This window comes from Microcaecilia unicolor, chromosome 7 (genome assembly GCF_901765095.1).
Source record: "Microcaecilia unicolor chromosome 7, aMicUni1.1, whole genome shotgun sequence".
Classification (NCBI taxonomy): Eukaryota; Metazoa; Chordata; class Amphibia; order Gymnophiona; family Siphonopidae; genus Microcaecilia; species Microcaecilia unicolor.
The window spans coordinates 31380725-31407787 of record NC_044037.1 but is presented as its reverse complement, the minus strand read 5'-3'; the positions used below and the strand labels follow the sequence as shown (position 1 = coordinate 31407787).

General features: G+C 44.6%; 1 protein-coding gene across 2 annotated transcripts in view; it reads right to left on the bottom strand.

The window, feature by feature from the left end:
* The window catches only part of NRK (Nik related kinase), a 267655-nt gene that overhangs the window by 90468 nt on the left and 150124 nt on the right, over nucleotides 1-27063 (bottom strand). For both annotated transcript variants that reach the window (XM_030210024.1, XM_030210025.1), the window contains exons 9-14: nucleotides 26186-26264; nucleotides 25728-25903; nucleotides 8388-8457; nucleotides 4956-5148; nucleotides 3440-3589; nucleotides 1851-2003 (exon numbers count right to left, since the gene is read on the bottom strand). In XM_030210024.1, the coding sequence (XP_030065884.1) occupies nucleotides 1851-2003; nucleotides 3440-3589; nucleotides 4956-5148; nucleotides 8388-8457; nucleotides 25728-25903; nucleotides 26186-26264 (821 nt within the window). The remainder of the gene's footprint in view (nucleotides 1-1850; nucleotides 2004-3439; nucleotides 3590-4955; nucleotides 5149-8387; nucleotides 8458-25727; nucleotides 25904-26185; nucleotides 26265-27063) is intronic.

Sequence of the window (27063 nt, the reverse complement as noted above, 5' to 3'; positions counted from 1 at the left end):
CCGATTCAAACTTAACTGGCCAAGCCGATATTCAGCGTTGGCTGGTTAAGTTTCAACTTGCCAAAGATAGGCCTGGTATTCACACAGTCAAATATGGCCGCCAAACTTTGCCGGCGACAGACTGAAAATCTAGCTGGCCATCCACTAACTGTCAATTTTCAGCGGGTCGTGGCCGGCCATGGATTGCTGAAAATTTGCAGATAGCCGGTTATGGGATATTTAATCGGCCAAGTGCTCATTCTGGTCAGTTAAATTCTTTTGAACATTGTGGGGGGGGGGGGGGGGGGGGGTGTCCAAGTACATATAAGTTTCCAAGTTTATTAGTTATTTGCTATCCTCATCAAAGGTCACCTGAGCAGTTCACAAAATGTAATGTGTACTTGGTAAATAACATGGTAGTCCCTTCTCCATGCTCTTTATAAACATTTGTTAACTGAATGCTATTTAATACCTACCTTGGACTGGAGTTAAAATACTAATGTGAATGTCCAGACCAAGGATATCTGCTGCCCTAGGCAGAAAATGAGCCATGCGCCCCTGCCCTGCCTATAGTCCAGCATCTTTCCTTCCCTACCCCCCCCCCCCTTGGTGTCCAGCATCTCTTTCTTTCCCTCTCACCTCAGGAGTCCAGCATCTTTCTGGGGTCGCCTACGTGCTGGCTGCATAAATGAAAGCATGATCTTGTTGGCATAGGCATATTCCTCCATGCAGTTTTACAACAGTTATTTTCTACATGTGAAGCATGCTTTATGCATAGAACATGTTTTATCAAATTGCCATCTTTATGACTAGGTAGCTTCAGTAGGAACTACGGAACTCATTGCCAATCCACTTGAAGCAATGCCACTTCTTTTATTTTTATTTTTTATTATATTTTTGGGTGTCAATACAGAGAAACAGATATGACCTCAAATTGATACAGAAACCTTTTCCAACATGTTAAACGAACCAAGTGCTTGTACAAAAATTACCAACAGTAATCCCATAGGACAGTGATGGCGAACCTATGGCACGCGTGCCAGAGAGGGCACGCAGAGCCCTCTCCCTTGGCACGCGCACCAGTCGCTGGTCCGCTCCGCCCACTCTACCTCCCTCCTTCCAAGTACCAGGCAGGCCTCCCTCCCTCCCACCAAGCACCACGCTGTTTGCCCTCGCTCCCTCCCTCTTCCAAACAAGCATCAGCCCGCCTGTCCTCCCTCCCTCCCAGCACCACCCCCCTCCTCCTCCTCTGCAATTGAGGGCGGGACCAGAGCTTGAGAGCAAGACAGAAGGGAAGCGCGCCGAGTGAAAACTATGCTTTTCGTTGCCGCTGCTGACGCTGCCTTAACCCGGTACATACGTGCAGGACGTCAGACTCACAGAAACAGAAGCCTGCGCGGCCGCGTTGCTGATCTGCAAGGGCAGGCTTCTACATTACTACTGCTACTACTACTACTTATCAGTTCTATAGCGCTACAAGGCACACGCAGAGCTGTACACCATACACGTAAAAGACAGTCCCTGCTCAAAGAGCTCACAATCTAAATAGGACAGACAAACAGACAGAACAACTAAGAGGTAAGGGAATTAAAGAGGTGGGGATAAAAGGGGTACAGGGTAAGTGAGTAGTGGTTAGGAGTCAAAAGCAGCGTTAAAAAGGTGGGCTTTTAGCCTGGATTTGAAAACAGCCAAAGACGGGGCTAGACGTACAGGCTCGGGAAGTCTATTCCAGGCGTGAGGTGCAGCGAGATAAAAGGAACGGAGTCTGGAATTAGCAGCGGAGGAGAAGGGGACAGACAAGGGAGATTTATCCACAGAACGGAGTACCCGAGGGGGAGGGTATACATACAAGACAGCCCTTTCGAGCTTACCTCTTTGCTTATGCCGCTGGTCTGCGGTGATGGGCTCTGCGGAAGATTCTTGCTCTTTTGTTTGTTGTCATGTTGGAGAAATAACAAATGTGTCTGATCTTTGGGCAGGGTACGATGACCCTTCTTACTGTGCTGTGCCTCTTCCATCTTTCTCTGCAGGTAACCAAAAGTCAACAATAATTGTTTTCTATTTCCTTTTTTTTTTCTTATATACTTCTGATTGCTAACTACCCACCCAGGTGGACAGTCTGCTTTAATTGTTGCAACAGTCATACGGTGATAAGTTCAACCAGAAGTTCGTTGAGGAATCAACATGATAGAAGAAGAACTTCTGATAAAATATTATGTCTGCGCAGGGGGTTTTCAGAACTGCCCTTGAATACATCCTAGCCATGATATCCAAAATATATATTCATGAGATAGTCTTCCATACAATGCAGACAGTGCATGGGAATCTATTTTGTGTATATTCTGAAAACCAGACTGGCTAAGGGCTACTCAAGGGAAGGTTTGAAAACCTCTGCTCTAGGCAGTGGCGTAGCCACAGGTGGGCTTGGATGGGCCCCATTTATGGCTCAGGCCCACCCAACAGTAGCACAAGTTTAGTGGTAACTGGTGGGAATCCCAAGCTCCGCCAGCTGAAGATTTTCCCCTGATGGTAACGAAAACGCTACTCTCCACGACACCTGCGCATGCTCAGTTTTCAGTGCATGCCTGCTGCCAAGGTGGAAAGAAGCGTTTTCCCACCAGCTGAGATAATTTTTTTTTTTTTTTTTGGGGGGGGGGGGGGGGGGAGAACACTTGGTGCCCACCCAATTCTTGCCTAGGCCCACCCAAAATCTGTTGTCTGGTTACGCCCCTGGCTCTAGGACATACAGAGGAAATATGACTGACAGGGTCATTGACAAGATAATAAAGACAATCTATTGCATGCTGGTCTTTCTCTGCTGTCATCTACTATGTTACTATAAGGGATCCTCAGAAGCTTAGCGGAGATTGGGTGGCAGAGCCGGTGGTGGGAGGCGGGGCTGGTGGTTGGGAGGCGGGGCTAGTGCTGGGCAGACTTCTATGGTCTGTGCCCTGAAAATGGCAGATACAAATCAAGGTCAGGTATACACATAAAGTAGCAAATATGAGTATATCTTGTTGGGCAGACTGGATGGACCATGCAGGTCTTTTTCTGCCGTCATCTACTATGTATGTTACTATATTACTATTATGTATGGTTGTGCAATGAACTGAAGACCTGTGAAACTGAACATCAGGGCCACACAGGGTGCAAGGGAAGCTGGGGTGCCAAATGTGCACCTCCTCCATTGGCTTCCCTTGCTGGCATGATGTATGCGAGCAGGGTGGGAGTGTTCTGGGAGAGTCTGGGGGCACATCTCACAGGATGTGCTTGTGGTTTGTGACGCTCATGCTGAGCATTGGTTGGCTGCTTCTCTATAGGATCAGAATAGCATCACAGCTACAATGCACAAGATTAAGGGTAGAGGAAAAAATTACGAACGATCACTTTGCCTCTGTTCTAATGCAAGGAATAAAACATAATTACAGTAAGAAGCACATTGTACTGTACTACGTAATACCTGTCTTCTTTCCGACTTTTTCTGTCCTTCGACTTCAGCATGTTTCTGGTCTTCTTTACCTCTCTCCTCTCTCGTCTGCCCCTGTTTCATCTCTGCCCACCTCTGCTGACATTCCTGCTGCTTGCGAAGCTCCTGCTCCCTCCTTTGATGCTGCAAACATGTCAAAGGAAAGTAGGCCAGTTCTTGTGTTTTTCTCTGTGTCACTGGTGTTACATGGCTTCAAAGGGACATCTAATCAGGTGCCTTATCTGTCTACAGTGCAGTATCCTGACTGCAATACACCACAACTTACAGAACTCACCAATCACATTCAAAACAAAGACCTATTTCAGGGGCTCATTAAGGTTATCAATAGAAATCAAAAAAATAAAACATGGAAAAGAAAATAAGATGATACCTTTTTTATTGGACATAACTTAATACATTTCTTGATTAGCTTTCGAAGGTTGCCCTTCTTTGTCAGATCGGAAATAAGCAAATGTGCTAGCTGACAGTGTATATAAGTGAAAACATTCAAGCATTACTATGACAGCCTGACAGGGTGGGAGGATGGGGGTGGGTAGGAGGTATGCATGGGGACATCAAAGCATATCATTGATATTCTAACAGGATGGGTGTGGATAGGTGAGGGGTGGGGTGATCAACAGAGACATACAGCTTTATGGTTTATACTGGGCTAGGAACCCCAGATCCTTGTTAAGTCCTTTCTGTTGGGTGTTAAAATATTCAATCATTCTGACTTCACATGAACAATACAGCCAGTAGGGCCCCCACCCCAGTGGGACAGCACTTCACAGAATCAGGACACTGTACCAGTCATTTCACAGTGAGAATACTGAAAGGTAACTTTAAAACAATACAAGAACATAAGACCTTTGAAGTCAGAATGATTGAATATTTTAACACCCAACAGCAAGGACTTGAAGCTCAAAAAATGTATTGAGTTAGTCCAATATTTATTTCTATTTATTATCTTTAAAGGTAGGCTAACACATCTAAGGCACCATTTAACTACAAAGTTAAGAATTCCAAGATGGCTTTAGGGCCTGATTCCTACCTTTGTCTTTGGCATGCTCACCCCAGGTTCTGAGTAGGTAACTTCCACCCTCAAGAGCTCCAAACCAGGCCTGGTTTTCTGGATATCTGCTAAGAATACCCGTATATACAGTACTTTACATATATGAGATTCAGGTTAAACTATACATATTTGGGTTATCCTGAAAAACAGGACTGTTTGTGGTTCTCGAGAACTGAAGTTGCTTTCCCCAAGTCAAATAGAGGGAATTTACATGCCAAAAAAAGGTTCAATTCAGTCAGCCTGAGTGGGTCACATGTGTTTTCTATTTTATATATCCCCTCCGTGTTGCAGATATGCAACAAAATGTTTCAGATCGGGTCCCCACCAGCAAAGTTCTTTGTTTTTATTCGCTTCAAAGAACATCATTGGAAACTGCCGCAACCCTGTTCTATCCACACATTCGATGCAAGTGAAATTAACCCCTCTGGCCCTTCCTACATCTTCCAGCCGTTTTCTCTGCTCCTTCTGCTGCTCAATGCGCTTCTGACGCTCTGCCAGCAATTGCCGCTTGTACTTCTCCTGGTCCTTCAGCTGTTGCTGCCGCTGGGGATCGGCCCGACCCTTGTTCTCCTGCTGCAGTCGCAAAAACTCCCGTCGGAGGGTCGACTCACCAGGCAGATTCACTATTGAGCTAAAATGATGAGAACAGTGCACATGATCAAGGGTCAGTAAAGTGAAAGTCATCAAACGAGAGCTGACTTTAAAACCCCAGAAGCTCCTGCATACATCACTGTGAATTATTTCTTGAGGTATAACAACAGAAAAAAAGGATTTCATTATTATTTTTCAGCACGGGAGGCGTGTCCATGGGCGGAGCGTAGGCACATTACTATGCGCGACCCAATTAATGCAGAAAAAGCTCTTGTGCCCTTACTGCCTCCTAAATAGGTGGCAGTAAAGGCTCCCGCGATAATGGCCATGTGCTAATGGGGAAATTAGCACGTAACCATTACAAAAAACCCCAAATGTAGCCATTTTAATGGTGCATTAAAGGTGGCTGCAGCGCATGGGCAACCCACATGCTCAAGGTAGCGCGGGCCAGCTTTTAGTGTGCCTTAGCAAAAGGACCCCCTTAGGGTTAGGATATGGCTCCAGAAAAAGGAGGACAGATTGAGCCAGTCTGGGTTTTACTTCCATTGCTTTCAATGGAAGCAAAACCCGGACTGGATCAATGTGTCCTCCTTTTTCTGGAGCCATATGGTAACCATACAAATCCATTATCACACTTTAGTACAAGGACCCCTAAAACAGCAGAGGCTTGTGAGGATCTGCAGAAAGATTGAGTTTTGGAAACTGGGCATCCAAAAGGCAGATGAAATTTAATGTAGGTAAGTGCAAAGTAATGAACTTAGAGCCAGATGCACTAAAGTCGTCGGTAATTCCCGTTCCCTACCGATTCCATAGCGAATCGGTAGGGAACAGGAATGCATCAACGATAGGGAATGCAAATGAGCTACTCGTTGTAGCTCAGTTGCATTCACTATTTTCCTCGGTTGCCAGTCGGAGAATCAGGACGTCCCTTTCGATTATGCAGCTCTTCCTGGTCTCTTCAGCCAATCAAAGCGGGTTTAGCTGGCTGTTGTCAGTGAAACGCGCTCTGATTGGCTGAAGAGACCAGGAAGAGGTGCATAATCGAAAGGGACGTCCTGATTCTCCGGCAACCAGGAAAATAGAAAAAGTTTGCTGTGGAGGGGTAAGTGGCATGGCGAAGACAAAATAGAAAGGGGAAAAAAATGGCAGAGCGAAAAACGGCGAAAAAAAAAAGACGTCTCTCACAAGCGCAGGGAGAGTACTTCCATAAAGGGCGCCCCTCACATGTGCTCCCTGCTTTTTTTTTTCTTTTTTACCTTTTTTGGGGGGCCCTTTTCCTTTCCGATTCCATCACAGGAGCCCTAACGAGAGGTGCAGACCTCCCGTTAGGGTTCCTATGGTAAGGGAATCGGAAAAACGGTAGTGCATCTCATTATAATAGCTTTTGAATAATTTGCATTCCGTTTTTGTTGCCTGCTACCGTGGCAGGGAAAATGCCCTTAGTGCATGCCCCCGGTAAACTACTTGCATTTTAAACTGGCTGGAACCAGTTTAAAATGCAAGTTGTGGGCTCGTTAGGTTTAGTGCATCTGGCCCTTAGTGAGAAATAATCTTGATTACAAGTACAAAATACTGAGTCCCAAGTTAGGAGTCATTGCAAAAGTAAAAGATCTTGGAACTGTTGTGAATATTAAGTTGATTTTTTTTTAACCCAGTGTTCTGTGGCATATCACAAGGAAGCAGATGGTACCATTTTAAAGAAGCATGCCACAAGATCATGAGTATCTGGGCACTACCCTGCCTCCCCTCTCCTCCAGTAAATACAGGATGGGTGAGGCTTCTGGGGAAGTTTTGCCTAGTTCATTTTTTAGGAGGAGGGAAAGTGCAAGAGAAGGACCCATGGACTCCAAACCAATAATGATCCTACAAGAGGGTTGGTGGCAATTATACCCTGTAACAGCTGCCTAGAGGAGCACATTAGGATGATGTCGCCCTTGGTGGGTACTTATCATAGAATAATGTGTTTGTGAGATTTCCTGCAAGCCATGTTATTCTATTTGCACAAAAATGAGCTGCATTGTATGTATTTCCATGAGACATAGCTCATTATCATACAGCTTACACTAAGATGAGCAATAGCAATTAATATGTGCTAATGGGCAGTTCATGTGTTATAGAACAAGTGGAGGAGCAACAGCCTAGTGGTGACTAATCTTGACATCCAGGGGTGCCTGGTTCAAATCCCACTGCTGTGCCTTGTGATCTTGGGCAAGTCACTTAACCCACCATTGCCTCAGGTACAAAATTAGATTGTGAGGCTTCCTGGGACAGAGAAATATCCAGAGTACCTGAATGTAACTCACCTTGAGCTACTACTGAAAAGGGTGAGAGCAAAATCTAAATAAATAAATATTTGAGATTCGACATGGAATGTTGGTACTATTTGAGATTCTGTTGCTGCTATCTGAGATTCTATATGGAATGTTGATATTATCTGAGATTCTATATGGAATGTTGCTACTATTTGAGATTCTACATGGAATGTTGCTATAGTGGAGGAGTGGCCTAGTGGTTAGAACACTGGTCTTGCAATTCAGAGGTGGCTGGTTCAAATCCCACTGCTGCTCCTTGTGATCTTTGGCAAGTCACTTAACCCTCCATTGCCTCAGGTACAAACTTAGATTGTGAGCCCTCCTGGGACAAAGAAATACCCAGTGTACCTGAATGTAACTCACCTTGAGCTACTACTGAAAAAGGTGTAAGCAAAATGGAAATAAATAAAAATATGGAATGTTGCTACTATTTTAGATTCTATATGGAATGTTGATATTATCTGAGGTTCTATATGGAATGTTGGTCTATATGGAATTTTGCTACTATTTGAGATTCTACATGGAATGTTGCTATAGTGGAGGAGTGGCCTAGTGGTTAGAGCACCGGTTTTGCAATCCAGAGGTGGCCAGTTCAAATCCCACTGCTGCTCCTTGTGATCTTGGGCAAGTCACTTAACCCTCCATTGCCTCAGGTGCAAAATTAGATTGTGAGCCCTCCTGGGACAGGGAAATATCCAGTGTACCTGAATGTAACTCACCTTGAGCTACTACTGAAAAAGGTGTGAGCAAAATAAATAAATTATGCACTTTAGTAAACAGATGTCATAGGTAGGAAATTTCTCTTCAGCAGCCGTTTGCTTTATCATTGAAGGATAGATATTTATTGGAAAAAAAAAAACCCCACTACAGTACAGTGAAGCAAGTGCTGAAAAAAGTTTGAAGAAGTTTTCCTGATGAGTACATAAGCCTCAAATAGAATATTGATTTCTTGAAACTAAGTCTGTACCTTGGTTCTCCTTCATCTTCATTCAGTTCATCTTCCTCTTCCTCACTCCCACTGTAATACTCCGTTTCATCTAAAATAAAGGAACACAAGCTGCAGGTTAGGAGCAACAAATTACTATTATTTATTATATGATGCTATCATAAACTCTAATTGCAGCATGAGGGTATGATGCACATATTCAGTATTAGCAAGGGCTGAAACGTTTGAAAAAATGTTGAAATATGGCAGGTCAAATAAAAATGCAGTTATTTTCTGCAACACACAGCTGACCCTTTGAAGTAATTGAATATAAGTGGGGGAACATTATAGAAGTTCTGAGGAAAATATTGGTAGGTGTGCTACAGAGCCAGAATCATAAGTACATAAGTAATGCCATACTGGGAAAAGACCAAGGGTCCATCGAGCCCAGCATCCTGTCCACGACAGCGGCCAATCCAGGCCAAGGGCACCTGGCAAGCTTCCCAAACGTACAAACATTCTATACATGTTATTCCTGGAATTTTGGAGTTTTCCAGGTCCGTTTAGTAGCGGTTTATGGACTTGTCCTTTAGGAAACCGTCCAACCCCTTTTTAAACTCTGCTAAGCTAACCGCCTTCACCACTTTCTCCGGCAACGAATTCCAGAGTTTAATTACACGTTGGGTGAAGAAAAATTTTCTTCGATTTGTTTTAAATTTACTACACTGTAGTTTCATCGCATGCCCCCTAGTCCTAGTATTTTTGGAAAGCGTGAACAGACGCTTCACATCCACCTGTTCCACTCCACTCATTATTTTATATACCTCTATCATGTCTCCCCTCAGCCGTCTCTTCTCCAAGCTGTATAGCCCTAGCCTCCTTAGTCTTTCTTCATAGGGAAGTCGTTCCATCCCCGCTATCATTTTAGTCGCCCTTCGCTGCACCTTTTCCAATTCTACTATATCTTTCTTGAGATGCGGCGACCAGAATTGAACACAATACTCAAGGTGCGGTCGCACCATGGAGCGATACAACGGCATTATAACATCCTCACACCTGTTTTCCATACCTTTCCTGATTATACCCAACATTCTATTCGCTTTCTTAGCCGCAGCAGCACACTGAGCAGAAGGTTTCAGTGTGTTATCGACGACGACACCCAGATCCCTTTCTTGCTCCGTAACTCCTAACGTGGAACCTTGCATGACGTAGCTATAATTCGGGTTCTTTTTTCCCACATGCATCACCTTGCACTTGCTCACATTAAACGTCATCTGCCATTTAGCCGCCCAGTCTCCCAGTCTCGTAAGGTCCTCTTGTAATTTTTCACAATCCTGTCGTGATTTAATGACTTTGAATAACTTTGTGTCATCAGCAAATTTAATTACCTCGCTAGTTACTCCCATCTCTAAATCATTTATAAATATATTAAAAAGCAGCGGTCCTAGCACGGACCCCTGAGGAACCCCACTAACTACCCTTCTCCATTGTGAATACTGCCCATTTAACCCCACTCTCTGTTTCCTATCCTTCAACCAGTTTTTAATCCACAATAGGACATTTCCTCCTATCCCATGACCCTCCAATTTCCTCTGTAGCCTTTCATGAGGTACCTTGTCAAACGCCTTTTGAAAATCCAGATACACAATATCAACCGACTCCCCTTTGTCCACATGTTTGTTCACTCCTTCAAAGAATTGAAGTAAATTGGTCAGGCAAGATTTCCCCACACAAAAGCCATGCTGACTCGGTCTCAGTAATCCATGTCCTCGGATGTGCTCTGTAATTTTGTTTTTGATAATAGCCTCTACCATTTTCCCCGGCACCGACGTCAGACTCACCGGTCTATAATTTCCCGGATCTCCCCTGGAGCCTTTTTTAAAAATGGGCGTTACATTGGCCACCCTCCAATCTTCCGTATGTGCAGGACGTCAGACTCACAGAAACAGAAGCCTGCGCAGCCTTCTACATGGAATGTTGCTAGTGGAATAGCAACATTCCATGTAGAATCTCAAATAGTAGCAACATTCCATGTAGAATCTCATATAGGGAAAAGGAAATGGGACTTGATATACCGCCTTTCTTTTTTTGCAACTACATTCAAAGCGGTTTACATATATTCAGGTACTTATTCTGTACCAGGGGCAATGGCGGGTTAAGTGACTTGCCCAGAGTGACAAGGAGCTGCAGTGGGAATTGAACCCAGGATCAAAGTTCACTGTACTAACCACTAGGCTACTCCTCCACTAGGGTATTGCATATATTGCACCTGAGTGATACCCAATGACCACCGGACATTCCCTTAACTCCTGATTTCCTCTTGTGCAGCACTATAGGGAGGGATTACTGAATGAACTCCTTGTAAGAATATAGTAGAAGTGAGGTTAATGCTCTGACTTGGTTTTGTGGCTGTATCAGCCAAGCTGGAGTAAGGAGTAAATCAAGCCTGGGCATCTCTGAAATCTGAGACTGGAACTTACATATTCAACACTGAAAAATGTTCTTTTCCTCCTGGTTTGTGAACACAGAAGCTGCTGGTTTACTATCAGGAGACTAAGGCGGGGAAAACCGAATGGTAAAAATGGTCTGCTCTACTTTAAGGCAAGCAAGAGTAGAGTCTGACCAAAAGACGAGTCCAACGCTGGCGAAAGTGTTCGGAAATTCTGATACAGCAGTAATAAAAGAATTTCCTAACACTTTCTCCAGCATTGGACTCGTCTTTTGGTCAGACTCCACTCTTGCTTGCCTTGACGATTTGACGTACAGGTTCTGTCCTCCTTTGGTGTTCCCGCTCTACTTTAACAAAGATTACAAAAAGCAAAAATACAAAAATAAAATAACGGTATTGAAAAAAATCCTCTAGTCACTATAAATAACATATGGTTGCAATTTAGCCCACATTTCTAAAGGAAACAGGTTGAAGGTACGAAGCACCCATGGCCATTCCCATCTGCTTTTGTGTGCGGGTACTTACAGTGCGTTTTTGAAACTGTCTACATGTGTTATTTTCCTCCCCCACCCTAAAAACACTCCCAGGAAGAGCTCCTTCGAACGTGGCTAAATGCAAGTGGGGGTAATTTTATGAAGCAGGTGCTATCATTTATGTGCTTCTTGATTTTAAACACATTTAGAATACATGTACCCTGTTTCCCCGAAAGTAAGACATCCCCAGAAAATAAGACCTAGTAGAGGTTTTCCTGAATTGGTAGATATAACGCCTCCCCTGAAAGTAAGACCTAGCAAAATTTTGTTTGAAAGCAGGGCCGCTGAGAGCCGGACAAGGCCACCCCCGGGCCGCCCCCCCCCCCCACCCGAGGTCGCCGGGCCCCCCCCACCCACCCTCCATCGCTCCCGGAACTAACCTTAAATGCCTCCTTTCACCTTCGCAGCAAGCAGCAGCAGGGCAGACCTCTCCTTCCTTCCGTGCCCCGCCCTTGCGGACGTTACGTCAGGCGAGGGCAAGACACAGAAGGAAGGAGTGGTCTGCCCTGCTGCTGCTTGCTGCGAAGGTGAAAGGAGGCGTTTAAGGTTAGTTCCGGGAGCGACGGAGGGCGGGCGGGCCAACCCCGATGCAACCTTGATGTTTCCCCGAAAAATAAGACAGCCCCTGAAAATAAGACCTAGTGCATTTTGGGGGGCAAAAATTAATATGACAGTGTCTTATTTTCGGGGAAACACGGTATATGTGTGCAAATATCGAATATCTGCTTACCTGCTATTCTGTAACTGTGCGCATAGTTTTCAGGTGGGTGTACACATGGGCAGGATTTGGATGGAGTGTGGGTGGAATGCTCACTTCACACGTGTGACTTATAGAATAGGGAAAGGGGATGGGACTTGATTCCTTGTTTCTTCTATTCTATCTAATTTAATTGTAACCGTATCACCTCTGATCTGGCGATAGCCTATCAGTACATTGTAAGCCACTTTGAGCCTGCAAAACTGGGAAAACGTGGGGTATAAATGTGCAAATAAATAAATAATAGATAAATAAATATACCTAGGGTTACCATATGGCTCCAGAAAAAGGAGGACGGATTGAGCCAGCCGGGTTTTACTTCCATTGCTTTCCATTGAAAGCAATGGAAGTAAAACCCGGCTGGCTCAATCCGTCCTCCTTTTTCTGGAGCCATATGGTAACCCTAATTATATACACCTTTCTGTGGTTTCAATCAAAGTGGTTTACATATTATGTAGATATACTTATTTTGTACCTGGGGCAAAGGAGGGTTAAGTGACTTGCCCAGTATCACAAGGAGCTGCAGTGTGAATCAAACCCAGTTCCCTTAACTAATAGGCTACACCTCCAATTTAAAAGTGTCTACTGACCCCCCTGATGCATCCTTATAAGGTGAAATGTGGCCATATTGGCCATATTTTTATTAATAAACTTAGAAACTCCTATTTGGACTACTTTGTTTCCTGATGCTATCTGTTGTCTTCTAGAAAGGGCTCCTATCAGGCACCTTCTAGGCCAGTGGCGTAGCTATGGGTGGGCCTGGGTGGGCACAGGCCCACCCATTCTTGGCTCAGGCCCACCAAAAAAGTTCAGCTGCAGCCACCTCACTCTCCCCTTTCCCACCCCTGGATCCAGCATTTGTTCTACTGCCCATGGCCCAGCAACTCCCTCCCTCCCCAGATCTAGCTTAGCATCTTCGCCAGCAGCAGCAGCAATGCACATTCACTGCCTGTGTCAGCCCCACAGGCTTCTTTCTGCCACATTCTGCCCTTGCTGATGTCACTTCCTGTTTCTGGCAGGATGCGGCAGAGAGAAGCATGTGAGGCTGGTGCAGGCAGCAGATATGTGGCACTCCTACCACTGGTGAAGATGTTGAGATAGATCAGGGGTTTGGGGGGGGTGAGTTGCTGGGCCACAAGAGGGGAGAGTCGCCAGGCCACGGGTGGGTTGGGGGGGGCAATTGTTGGATCTGGGGGTGGAAGAGAGGGAGAGAGATACAGGATAAGTTGGGGGGGGGGGGAGTTTTGGAAGACCCACTCATTTTAATTGCTGGCCCACCAAAAATGACAGGCCTGACTATGCTACTGTTCTAGGCATGTATATATATAGGTGCCCAGTTGTAGAATTAACCCCTTAGAGGGAGGACAATTTTCAGGCACCCAGTTTATGCACCTAAAGCACTGGTTAGCTACTTAAATGCAACTGAAAATGGTCCTCTTTAACAGTAATATTTCTTGTACCTAAATTTGACAGTTTCCTCCTAATACTTGCTCTGAGATTTCCAGCCACATTCTTGTGGATGAAATTTTTCTTATGACATGTTTAATTAATACGACTTTCACCATATCCCCAAATGAGCTATGAATATAAACATAATTCTTTCTTCCCCTCTCCCTCCCCCCTTCAAAAAATCCCTTTTGACATATTTGCAATGATTATAATTAGTCTCCTATCATGCCCTGAAATGCATTTTCAAATGCTTCTATTTTGTTTGTTTTTTTCCAGCATAGAAATTATACCTTTCAGTGGTAACATTGTTTCAAATGAAATATGGGTAGCACAACATATGGTCAACTGTGGGAAATAAAAATCCCTGTTCACTCAGCTAAAGCTTAAAGGGCCCTGCTTTAAAAACTGTTCACCAATCTAACAGTAGGGTGAATTGGCACTTCCAAAAGACACAAGGGATAATGCCTTGACGGTTATTATTGGTGATTTTCTTTAGAATTGAAACTGCCTTTTTTGGGTAGATTGTTGCTTTGCAACCTTTCCTCCTCACCGTGTTAAGGATTTGATGAACAGTGTACATTGTTTCTTCAGACTCCTGAGGCACAGCTGCTGCGTCGAGTCTTTTGATGTATTTTGAATAAATCCTTACGTACCAGTTAAATCACGTCTCCCTTGTGTCTTTTGGAGGTGCTTATTCGCCCTACTCGTGGATTGGTGTCTCACTACGTTCGTAGGGATAGATTGTTCCTCCACATTCCTGTGGTCGATCTCTTCTTAAAAACCGTTCAGCCATTTTGTATGTAAGTGCACATGTGGATTACGTCAGGCATAGCTTTTTCTGCTCTGATGTAGTGAGTAGAGCACTTAAAATATGGTCACATACCGTACGTGTTATCAAACTAGTCCAAATTAAAAAGTCTTACCTATGATTCATTTCCTGCCCTTTATTTAGTTCTCTGTTTCCAAGTGGAGTTACAGTGCAACCACACTGCTTGTATCTACGACCAAACTCTTTTTCAAAATGGCACCCAGAATGCTTCCCCAATACAGAGTGGACCAAGCTTCTCATTGTCACATTTATCACTAGTGGCTTTCTCCTGCTTCTTCTACAAGTCCAGATTAATTGGAAAATACCATATTTGGGGTCTTGATGCCCAGAGCCTCAATTCATAACCGCCTCCAAGTTTTCTCCATCTTCTCCCATCACCTGAGTCTAGGCCAGCCATTGTAGAAATAGTCCTCTTGGGGCACTGCAAAAGTGGCTCAAAATGCCAGGGTATGTTTGATTGCTAAAGTCTCTCATAGCCATTTAAGTTCTGAATATTGACTTAGCCAACTTTGTGATAGCCAACTCTGCATAAATCAGATATTCAACGCCAAATCCTGGACATGACCTGGCATTGAATATCCAGGAATAACACCGGCGGCTGTCAGCAAAACGCTTACCGCCATTGGCTAAATATTTACCCCATTATATTTGCTTTGTTGTGAACTGCCTAGAGTTGGAGATAGGGTGAGATATAAGAGTTCTTAAATAAATAACAGAAGTATCTCCAAATGGGTTAGTTTTGTGCATAGAATGACAGTAATGAACCTCCAGCGTTGTGTGGAGTATGATTTCAGTCTCTTAGATGTACTGCTGACACTCACCACAGTACACGCATCATGCCAAAATCAGTTTCCTTCTAGAGTTCATGAGATATATTTCCTCTGCAGATTGTTCAAAACACTGCTGCAATACTTTTGACTGGTGAGTTTTGACTGTATTAAAGGACCTTCATTGGCTTCTCATTTGTTGGCGTGTTCAGTTTAAAGTAATGATGTTGATTTTTAAGGCTTTGAATAATGAAGCAGCGTTGGTGCTCACTTCTGTGCGTTGTTTAAGATCATCTGATAAAATGTTTTTGAACATACCGTGTTTTAGGCAGATTAAACTTGATCTTTATTGCTCTGTGATGGTGTATATTGAGGGTGTCCAATTATGGAATGCACTTCCATAAAATTTACAGGAGTTACAATCACTTTTACGGTTCAGAAAATGTTTAAAAGCTCATTTATTTGTAGAAGCTTTTAATTTATTTATTTATTACATTTGTACCCCGCGCTTTCCCGCTCATGGCAGGTTCAATGCGGCTTACATAGTAGTTAGGATTTCAGTGAATTACAGAGAGAAGTACAATCTGTAGCAGCGTTGTCTTAGCGTAGCAGTATAGAAGTAGTTATTTGTTATCGCAAGAGAAGGGGTAGTATAGGTGGGAGAGTTAGGGAGGGGGTGGGTGAGTTGTTTTAGTCAGGAGATTTGGTGTGAGAGAATGGGGGGGGGGGGGGAAGAAGTAGGAGGATTGGTGGGAGGGTGTGGGAGGGGGTCTAGTTCCTTGTCATTATCGCTTGGCTGGTTGTTATGTGGATGGGTACATAGTTTAGGTTGGATCATTTGGGTAAGCTTGTTTGAAAAGGTGGGTTTTCAGTAGTTTCTGAAAGGTAAGGTGATCGCTGATTGCTCAAATAGATCTTGGTAGGGCATTCCACAGTTGGCTGCCTATGACAGAGAAGTTGGATGCATAGTAGGTTTTATACCTGAGTCCTTTGCAGTTGGGAAGGTGTAGGTTGAGATAGGTTCACGAAGATTTTGATCCGTTCCTGGGTGGAAGGTCGATTAGTTTGTCCATGTAGCTTGGGGATCCTCCGTGGATAATCTTGTGGATCAGTGTGTGTACTTTGAAGTTTATTCATTCTTTGATAGGGAGCCAGTGGAGCTTTTCACGTAGAGGTGTTGCGTGCTCAAATCGTGATTTACCAAAAATGAGTCTGGCTGCCATGTTTTGGGCAGTCTGGAGTTCTTTCAGGACTTGTGTCTTACAACCAATGAAAATACTATTGCAGTAGTCAGCGTGAGTGAGTACTGTGGATTGTACCAGGCTGCGGAATGTTTTAGTGGGGAGGTATGGTTTGACACGTTTCAGTACCCACATCATGTTGAACATTTTCTTCGTGGTGGCTATTGCGTGGTTTTCAAGAGATAAATGTTTATCTAAAGTTACTCCTAGGATCTTCAGGTTGTCAGATATGGGGATCGTGACGTCAGGGGTGCTAAGAGTAGTTGGTAGGAGAGTAGAGTGTGCGGATGATAGGATTAGGTATTGTGTTTTCTCCTTGTTCATTTTCATCTTAAAGGCATTGGCCCAAGAGGTTAAGGTATTCATGCCAGTGATTATTTTGTCGGAGATTTCTGATAGGTTGGATTTGAAGGGGATGAATATGGTAACATCGTCTGCATAGATGAAGGGGTTGAGGCCATGTTTGGATAGGGATTTGGGTAGGGGGATCATCATAAGATTGAAGAGAATCGGGAATAGAGGAGATCCTTGGGGTACTCCACATTCTGATGACCAGGGGGATGAGATTATTGTAGTTGACTTGACTTGGTAGGATCTTGTGGTGATGAAGCTATTTATCCATTTAATGATATTTCCGGTGATCCCCAGTTTATCCAGCAGTTTTGTCAGGATGTTATGATTTACCATGTCGAATGCACTGGATAGGTCGAATTGTAGAAGAAGGATGTTGTTTCCAAATGATATTTCTTGTTTGAACTTGGATACTAAGGTGAGTAGTACCGTTTCTGTGCTGTGGGCTGGACGGAAGCCCGATTGCAACTCATGTAGAATGGAGAATTTATGTATAAATTTGTTAAGTTGAGAGATCACTATGAGGCATATTTTCAAAGCACTTAGCCTCCCAAAGTTCCATAGAAACCTATGGAACTTAGCCTCCCAAAGTGCTTTGAAAATATGCCTCTCTGTTTTCTATCAGTTTAATAAGAAGTGGGATGGAGACAACATGGCGGTAGTTGGTGATGTCATTTGCTGGTTTCTTGGGGGGTTTTGGTATTGGTGTAAGTAGAATGTTGCCATGCTTGGCTGGGAATGAGCCTTGTTGAAGCAGGAAGTTTAGGTGGTTGGTAAGTGTGCAGGGGCATTTTTCATTAGATAGTTGGGGCAGGGGTCTAGGAGGCAATGGGACCTGGAGAGTTTGGTGACTGTCGTGGAGACTTCCTCGGTGGTAAGGGGGGTGAAGTTTGTCCAAAAGTGGTCAACTGGAACTTCGTCCATGTCAGGGTCTAGTTCGTCGAGAAAAGTGTCGATATTGGTGCTATCTTGGGGGATACTTTTACAAAGATTGGTGACTTTGTCATTAAAGTATTTGGCCAGCAGGTCGGCAGATGGATAGTTTGAGGTTGATGTTGTGACTGGACTGGTGTTAAGAAGGTTCTTTATCAGTTGATATTGTTTTCTTATGTCTTATGTTTTTAAGCACAACACAGTTAGTTGATATTGTTAGTTTGATGTTATGTCCATTGATATTATGTATGTTTTTATCTTGTACCCCCAACTAGAACTGTGGGACAGAGTGGGCCAAACATATGTTACATACATACATAAATAAATAAATAAAGAACTAAATAACATGTATAGGCAAACTATCCAGCCCTCTGAGAGGGCAGTTTCTCCAAATGGAGGTTACGCGGAGGATGATCTCTTATGATCTAAGTCACTCAAATGCACTGTTAATACTTGCCATAGCAGTTTTATTGTGCCAAAGATAGCTTCCCTCTGGAGCTCATCAGGGTCATCGGGGGGGGGGGGGGGGGGGTCAAGATTGCCCGAGCTCGGCCTCCAAGGGGGGCTCGGCGCCTGCAAATCTTCCGGAGATAGGTAAAAGGGTGTGCTTCCTCAGTTTGTCTCTCTCCTGTTCCTGTGTGTCAGGACCCAGGTGATTGCATTAATGCGATAACCCGGGTCACAGCACAAAGGAACAGGAGAGTGCCAGACCGAGGGAGAAGCAGACGCAGGAAAGTAAGGGGGGCAGGGGGTGTTGGTGGCCTGAGTTGGAGGGGTGGCCCTGCACCGGGACCCGCTCTGTCATCAAGCTTGGGGCACCCAAAACAACGGGAATCTTTCTGCTACATTTTCTTAGTCTCAGACTGCATTTCTTGTTATTCGAAGATCTTCCCCCTCTCTCTCTCTCCACATGATTCACAGACACCTCAATGATCAATGCCGTTCTGGTGTTTTCACTGTTACCACTATATCTGGCTTCCTGGCATCCAGCTTTTATCGGCTGGGATGGTGATCCCAGGTTATCATAACCTCTTCATTACCCACACCTCTGAGGGACTTGATCTCAATGCTTTTCTTGTACAGTAATGATGTAGTGATTACAAAGTTCTCAATGAATGAGACAGACAATGGCTCCCTTTAGAACCTATTATAAGCCTTTCTGTCAGAGGAATGAGATACAGTTTTAATTTGCTCAGAATGACTACTTTCGCTGTGGTTTCAGCAAACAATATACTGTCATCCACAATGTTCACTCCTTCCTACAAATACAGAGAAAAAGCTGCTAGGACAAGTTAGCTGAGCCAGAGAACATAAACACACAGAGGCAGAATTGCTTTAGCTCCAAATACATAGAAAACAGAGAAATATAGGCAGATGAAGACCATGCGTCCTCTCCAGTCTACCCATCCATGCCATCTACTCTCCCTATCACTCCCTTAGAGATCCTATGAACTTGTCCCAAGCTCTCTTGAATTAAGATATTACTTTCATCTTCACCACTTCGACGGGAAGGCCGTTGCACAAATTCACCACCCTTTCTTTAGGGTACTTCTGAGTCTATCCCCTTTCACCTTCATCCTAAGCCCCCTCGTTCCAGAGCTTCCTTTCAATTGAGACTCGCCAGCTGTGCGTTTATGCCGTGTAGGTATTTAAATGTCTCTATCACATCTCCCCTCTCTCACTTTGCTTCCAAAGAACACATACTGACAGTCTGTCCCCATACGCTTTAAGACGAAGATCACTGACTATTTTAGTAGCCAGCCTCTGGACCGACTCCATCCTGTTTTTAACTTTTTGAAGGTGCGGTCTCCAGAATTGTACGCAATATTCTAAATGAGGTCTCACCAGAGTCTTATACAGGGGCATCATCACCTCCTTTTTCCTACTGGCTATTCTTCTCCTTATGCACCCAAACATCCTTCTAGCTTTCGCCGTCGCCTTTTCTACCTGTTTGGCCACCTTAAAATCATCACATATGATCACACCCAAGTCCTACTCCTTGTTCATGCACAAAAGTTTCTCACCCCCTAAACTGTATCGTTCCCTCAGGTTTTTGGAGGCCAAATGCAAGACACTGTATTTTTTAGCATTATTTATTTATTGCATTTGTATCCCAACTTATCCCACCTCTTTGCAGGCTCAAAGTGGCTTATAATACATAATGAGTAGTGGAAGACTGTTAGTAGATAAATATTTGGTATTGCAGGATCTTGGTCAGCATGATGTTAATAAAACAAACAAAATAAACAAAGTCATAGTATACAAGCAGATATTATGAAACAGTTCTGAATATAGATGGGCGCGTTGTGCATATTCACATTTGTTGATCTTTGTGGTACGCTTTATTAAAGAGATGTGTCTTCAGTAATATGCGGAAGTTTGTTCTTTCGTATATCGATTTCAAGCTGCGCGGCAGTGCGTTCCATAACTGTGTGCTCAGGTAGGTAAATTTTGACGCATGCATTATTTTGTATTTCATTCCTTTACAGCTGGGGAAGTGCAGATCAAGGAATGTGCGGGATGATCTTTTGGCATTCCTAGGTGGTAGGTCTATCAGGTCTGACATGTAAGCTGGTGCGTCTCCATGGATAATTTTATGAACTAGAAGGCATATTTTGAACGTGATGCGTTCCTTAAGTGGGAGCCAGTGTAATTTTTCTCGTAGGGGCTTGGCACTTTCAAACTTTGGTTTGCCAAATATGAGTCTAGCTGCAGTGTTCTGGGCTGTCTGGAGTTTCTCGATTATTTGTTCTTTGCAGCCGGCATATAGTGCGTTGCAATAGTCTAGATGACTGAGAACCATTGATTGTACCAGGTGGCGGAAAACACTCCTTGGGAAGAAAGGTCTTATTCTTTTTAATTTCCACATTGAGTGGAACATCTTCCTGGTTGTGTTTTTTGCGTGGTTCTCTAGTGTTAGGTGTCGATCAATAGTGACTCTAAGAATTTTTAGGGTTTCTGAAATAGGAAGGTTTAGAGTTGGTGTGTTAATGGTGGTGAATTCTTTCTTGTTGTGTTGTGAGGTGAGTATTAAGCACTGGGTTTTTATCTGCATTGAGTTTTAGCCGAAATGCGTCCGCCCAAGAGTGCATGATATTGAGACTTTAGTTGATGTCATTGGAAATTTCTTTTAGGTCTTGTTTGAATGGGATGTAGATCGTTACGTCATCTGCATAAATGTATGGATTAAGGTTTTGATTTGATAGTAATTTAGCCAAGGGTATCATCATTAAGTTGAATAGTAATTGTGATTTCAATTTGCATATTAATAATGTTACCAATTACTTTGGAGGGGAGTTTTTATCTATTATGTCTGATCTGCAATTTGAAGTATGTTCGACAGTTCCTATACACGAAAAAGGCCATGTGCTAGATTTAGTATGTGCAGATGATCTTTCATTATTTACTTTTTGTAACTTGGAACCTGTGTTGTGGTCAGACCACTATTGTTGTACTAGTAAAAAAAACCCGTTTCTGATGCAAATGAAACGGGGGCTAGCAAGGTTTTCTTCAGAGTGTGCATGTGGGAGTGTGTGTCCCTGCCCTCTCTCCCTCCCCCCTCCCCCCTCCGAGTCCAGTCCTTCAGTGTTAAGTTTCCTGCTGTTCTGTGTTTTTGTTACAGAGAGAGTGAGGGCATCTCTCTCCCCTCCCCCCTCTGAGTCCTTCACAGTTTCATGGGATTTCCTGCTGTGCTGTTTTCCTTCACTCATGGGGAAACCGGATATCTCTGGCGCTTCACACTTCCGGCTGGAGGCTTCAGTGGTGCCTTTTATATATATAGACTAGCCGTTGAGCCCGTAAAAACGGGCTGGTATTGGACTTTTCCTTCCCCCCCCCCTGCGAGGTCACCACCGCTCCCCCCCTCTCGGAGTCGCCGCCGCTGCTGCCACCCCTCCACCCGGCCCCGGCCCTCTCTTCGCTTCTGAACTTACACATCCGTTTGCCGAACGCAGCAAGGCACATCAGCTGAGCTGCCGTGGGCCCTTCCTTCTCTGCCTGTGGCCCCGCCCTCATGTGACATAACGTCAGCAAGGGCGGGACATAGGCAGAGAAGGAAGGGGCAGCTCAGCTGATGTGCGTTGCTGCGTTCGGCGAATGGATGTGTAAGTTCAGAAGGGAAGAAAGGGCCGGGGCCGGGTGGAGGGGTGGCGGCGGCGGCGACTCCGAGTGGGGGGGGAGGGGTAGCACCTCGGCGGCGCAGTTTCCCTCTCTGTCCCGCCCCTCCCGTCATCACGTATTGACGCGGGGGCGGGACAGACAGGGAAGTCTCTACTGCGCATTTGCGAGTGAGTACGGTCACTCGCCGTTTATATGTTTGATGTTTACTTTAAATTTTTCCTCTTCCCAATCAAATTCAGTTCCGTTTTGTAATACTCGAGTTGGGAGCGAGAAAATTGATAAAACATCTTATTGGTCTTTAGTTGTTTCTTCTTTAGATGTAACTGGTGCTAATCCAGAACCTTTACTTTTGAACTGAAATTTAATTTTTCTACGTTATCAATTCTTGATATTGTGGCTCCTGAATGTAAAGTAAAGACTAATAGAAAAGTTAAATCTTCATGGTTCTCTGTAGAATTACTAAAGTTAAATGAGTCAGTTAGAGAAAAAAGTGGAAACAATTGTTAAAACGGTATAAACATGATCTAAACATGGCCAAAAGAACTTATTATTCAACTTTGATGGGTTTAGAAAGGCCTAATCATGGGAAGTTATTTGGACTGGTTCATTATAATTTATCACTTCCTCTTTCTTCTAATGTTATTCAGCCTTCTGCTGAGAAGTTGGCTACCTGCTTTGATTAAAAGTAAATACTTTTTACTATTCATTTGATGGCGATTCTGCTACAAATCATGATTTGCTAAATTATACACTAGACTTGGTTTTGAAGACTCATTTATTTTCTTGAAGTCATGTTTATTGAAGTAGTTATGTAACTCTTTTTATTTTTATTGGGTTTTTTTAAAATCCTTGATGTATGTTCAGTTTTTTACATTGTGTTAATTTGCTTTGAATCTCTTGAGGGAGAGTTGGCAGGTTACAAGCACCTGATAACATAACATAACATAACATAACATAACATAACATAACATAACATAACATAACATAACATAACATAACATAACACTGTACAGTGTAATTCAGCCAATAGCAGAAACCTCTCTCCCTGACATCATCAGCAGTCAGATAGCCTCTGTCCTAACCTAGCAATGGCCTTTCCAGGAACTGGTGCTAGGCAAAAAAAAGCTTTCCAGAAGGAGGTAGAACTGTGTAGAACAGTTCAGAAGCTCCTGAAAAGCAGAAGAAAGAAATGAGTGCTCATGATAATCAGTGGGAAGGGTCTGGTGGCAACAGAAGACCTCCCTCTCTGATTATATAATGCAACCTCAGGTCAACAAAAGTATCTTAGGTTCTATCTCCCCCCTCTGACCCTCAGCTTTAAGCAGACCCTTCTTGCCAAGCCTGCAACAGATATTCAGAGTGAAGATTTAGCCTTTCTATATCTTCACGGATTCACACCTAAAGGGCAAATGCAGGAGGAGGATTGGCCTAATGGTTAGCGCAGCAGGCTTTGATCCTAGCAACCTGGTTCAATTCCCACTGCAGCTCCTTGTGAACTTGGGCTAGTCACTTGACCCTCCATTGCCCCAGGTACAAAGACTTAGATTGTGAGCCCTCTAGGGACAGAGAAAGTGCCTGCATATAATATGTACAGCACTGCATACGACTAGTAGCGCTAGAGAAATGATTATTATTATTATTACATTTGTATCCCACATTTTCCCACCTATTTGCAGGCTCAATGTGGCTTACATAGTACTGTACGGCATTTGCCTAGACCAGTAGAGAACCCCCCCCCCCCCCCGCCAAGGTGTAGTAGTAGTAGTAAGTGTTGTTCTCAGTAGACAGGGAGGGGCATAATCGAATGCGAATGCCCATCTCCATGGACGTCTATCTCCGAGAACGGGTACGTGAAGGGGAGGGACAGACCGTATTTTTGAAAAAGACGGGCGTCCATCTTTTTTTTCGATAATATGGTTTGTGCTGGGCAAATGCATCGGATTTATGCGGATATGAGCTGGGCGATATCGTTTTTCAGCGATAATGGAAACTGAAGGCGCCCAGCTCAAAAACAAACAAATCCAAAGCATTTGGTCGTGGGAGGGGCCAGGATTTGTAGTGCACTGGTCCCCCTCACATGCCAGGACACCAACCGGGCACCCTAGGGGGCACTTGTAAGAATTACAAAAAAAAGTAAAATACCTCCCAAGTCCATAGCTCCCTTCCCTTGGGTGCTGAGCCCCCCAAATCCCCCCCAAAACCCACTGCCCACAACTCTACACCATTACCATAGCACTTATGGCTGAAGGGGGACACCTAGATGTGGGTACAGTGGGTTTTGGGGGCGGTTTGGAGCACTTCCATTTACCAGCACAAGTGTAAAAGGTAAGGGGGGATGGGCCTAGGTCCACCTGCCTGAAGTCCACTGCACCCACTAACAACTGCTCCAGGGACCTACATACTGCTGTGATGGAGCTGGGTATGACATTTGAGGCTGGCATACAGGCTGGAAAAAAAAGTTTTTAAAGTTCTTTTTTTTGGTGGGAGGGGGTTAGTGACCATTGTGGGAGTCAGGGGAGGTCATCCCCGATTCCCTCCGGTGGTCATCTGGTCATTTAGGGCACTTTTTTGGACTTGTTTATGAAAAAAAGGGTCCAGAAAAAGTGACCTAAATTAACGCTAAAAACGCCTTTCTTTTTTCCATTATCGGCCGAGTGCGCCCATCTCTCCTCAGATGATATCCACGCCCCAGTCCCGCCTTCACCACGCCTTCGACACGCCCCCGTCAACTTTGTCCGTTTCCGCGACAGATTGCAGTTGGAGCAGTGGCGTACTAAGGGGGGGCGGTGGGTGCAGCCCGCCCCGGGTGCACGCCGCTGGGGGGGGGTGCCGCGCGCCGGTCAGCTTCGTTGTTTCCATGCTCCCTCTGCCCCGGAACAGGTTACTTCCTGTTCTGGGGCAGAGGGAGCATGGAAACAACGAAGCTGACCGGCGCGCAGCCCCCCCCCCCAGCGGCGTGCACCCGGTGGGGGGTTCTTTTGCCGGGGTGGGGGTGGGGTGACGAGGGGGTTCGCGCTGCACCCAGGGGGCGGGGCGCATTGGCGACCACCCCGGGTGTCAGCGCCCCTAGGAACGCCACTGAATTGGAGACGCCCAAAATCGACTTTCAATTATACCGATTTGGGCGCCCATGGGAGAAAGACGCCCATCTCCCGATTTGGGTCGAAATATGGGCGTCTTTCACTTTCGAAAATAAGCTGGAGGGTGTTTCAGTTATCAGTGTAGTTTACATAAAGATGGTAAACACTTACAAAGTAGCAGGCAGCTCATGGTACAGTCAGTGGCTCTGCTAACTAGTTTTATCATGGCAGCTTTACTCAGGACACTTAAGCTGGAGGTTTAGTTTGTATTCTTCTGTTCTGAGTGGTACCTACCCCCTAGAGATTAGGTGCAGGGTGCCTGGTTAGCCTGCTGGTCTCACCAGTCCTGGCTCTGTCCCTCAATCAATAAATAAGAGCACATAAGCACCGCCACGCTGGGAAAAGACCCAAGGTCCATGAAGCCCAGCACTCCATCTCCGACAGCGGCCAATCCAGGCCCCAAGAAGCTGGCAAAAACCCCAAATTTAATAACGATCAATGGACTTTTCCTTCAGGAATCTATCCAGACCCCCTTTAAATTCAGCAAGGCCAGCTGCCATCACTACCTTCTCCGGCAATGAGTTCCAGAGTCTAACCACGCGCTGAGTAAAGAAAAACTTTCTCCAATTCGTTTTAAACCTACCACATTCTAATTTCATCTTGTGTCCCCTGGTTCTATTATTGTTAGAAAGCGTAAACAAACGCTTCACATCTCTCCGCTCTACCCCACTCATTATCTTGTAAACCTCTATCATATCACCCCTCAGCCGCCTCTTCTCCAGGCTAAAGATGTGCCCCCATCCCTACAGCACTGGGTGGGTTATGTAGACAGCCACTTAGCCACATATACAACCAGGGGGCTACATTGTACTACCTTTGTCTCCCTTTTTCTTCCTCGTTCGGTCCAGGTGGTCTTTGAGCATGATTCGCACGTGCCTCTCACTTTGCAGATCTCGGATGAATGAATGCTTCAGCAACGTTTCTGTGGGAGGGCGGTGGATGTAATTCTTAATAAGGCAGCTTTCGACAAAATTAAGGAACTTTTTTGACCTGCAAAAGAATGTAAAGAAATGAATGGGGGGGCGGGGAGAGGGTCAGAATGTAAACACACGACTTTATCCTTCATCCTGCAAAGCTTTGCACACTTGCTCAGGACCATAACAACATAAAGTTGCATTATGTGTGACTCACCCATTGCCCCCCCCCCCCCCACCTTGCATACTTTACCACTGTCAATTTTTGCACCCCTCCATATTTGCACCTCTCACACAACTCTTGGTATAGCCCTACGCTTGCTGAAAACATTTGAGAAAAACACCGTCAGTGTTTTACCATTTCTTAGATTTCAGCTTGGGGGGTGGGTTTCGTGGGATGAGAAAGAGAGCCCTCATCGGATGCATATCGCACAAGGCTGAAAAACACAAAAAAAGGGTCATGATAGGCAAGCAGAGATCAAGAGATGTGCATTAACTTTACACAGTATCCCTCAGATTTTATACACGGCACTCAATATTGAGCGTGCAAATTTGGGCGTGCCCCCAATTTGTATGCGCAGTTTAATTGAGTGACTAGCCTATGAATGCCAATAATTAGGTGGTAATAATCAATTATTGGTGTTAATTGGCAACAGTTTAGATTTGTGCATGCTCCGTGCTGAGCCCTATTCTATAAAGATGTGTGTTCAAATATTTTAGCGCACGACTGAAGAAGGAGCATGGCCCTGGGAGGGATATGGGTAGGTCAGGGGAATTCACTAATGATGCATATAATATTATAGAATTTGGGGGGGATACATGCTTAATTTACACAAGAGGATTTACACTAGGTTTCAGTTGGTATTTTTTTTTGTTACATTTGTACCCCTCGCTTTCTCACTCATGGCAGGCTCAATGCGACTTACATGGGGCAATGGAGGGTTAAGTGACTTGCCCAGAGTCACAAGGAGCTGCCTGTGCCTGAAGTGGGAATCAAACTCAGTTCCTCAGGACCAAAGTCCACCACCCTAACCACTAGGCCACTCCTCCACTGTTGCTACTATTTGAGATTCTACATGGAATGTTGCTATTCCACTAGCAACATTCCATGTAGAAGTCGGCCCTTGCAGATCACCAATGTGGCCGAACAGGCGTCAGACTCACAGAAACAGAAGCCTGCGCAGCCTTCTACATGGAATGTTGGAATGTTGCTAGTGGAATAGCAACATTCCATGT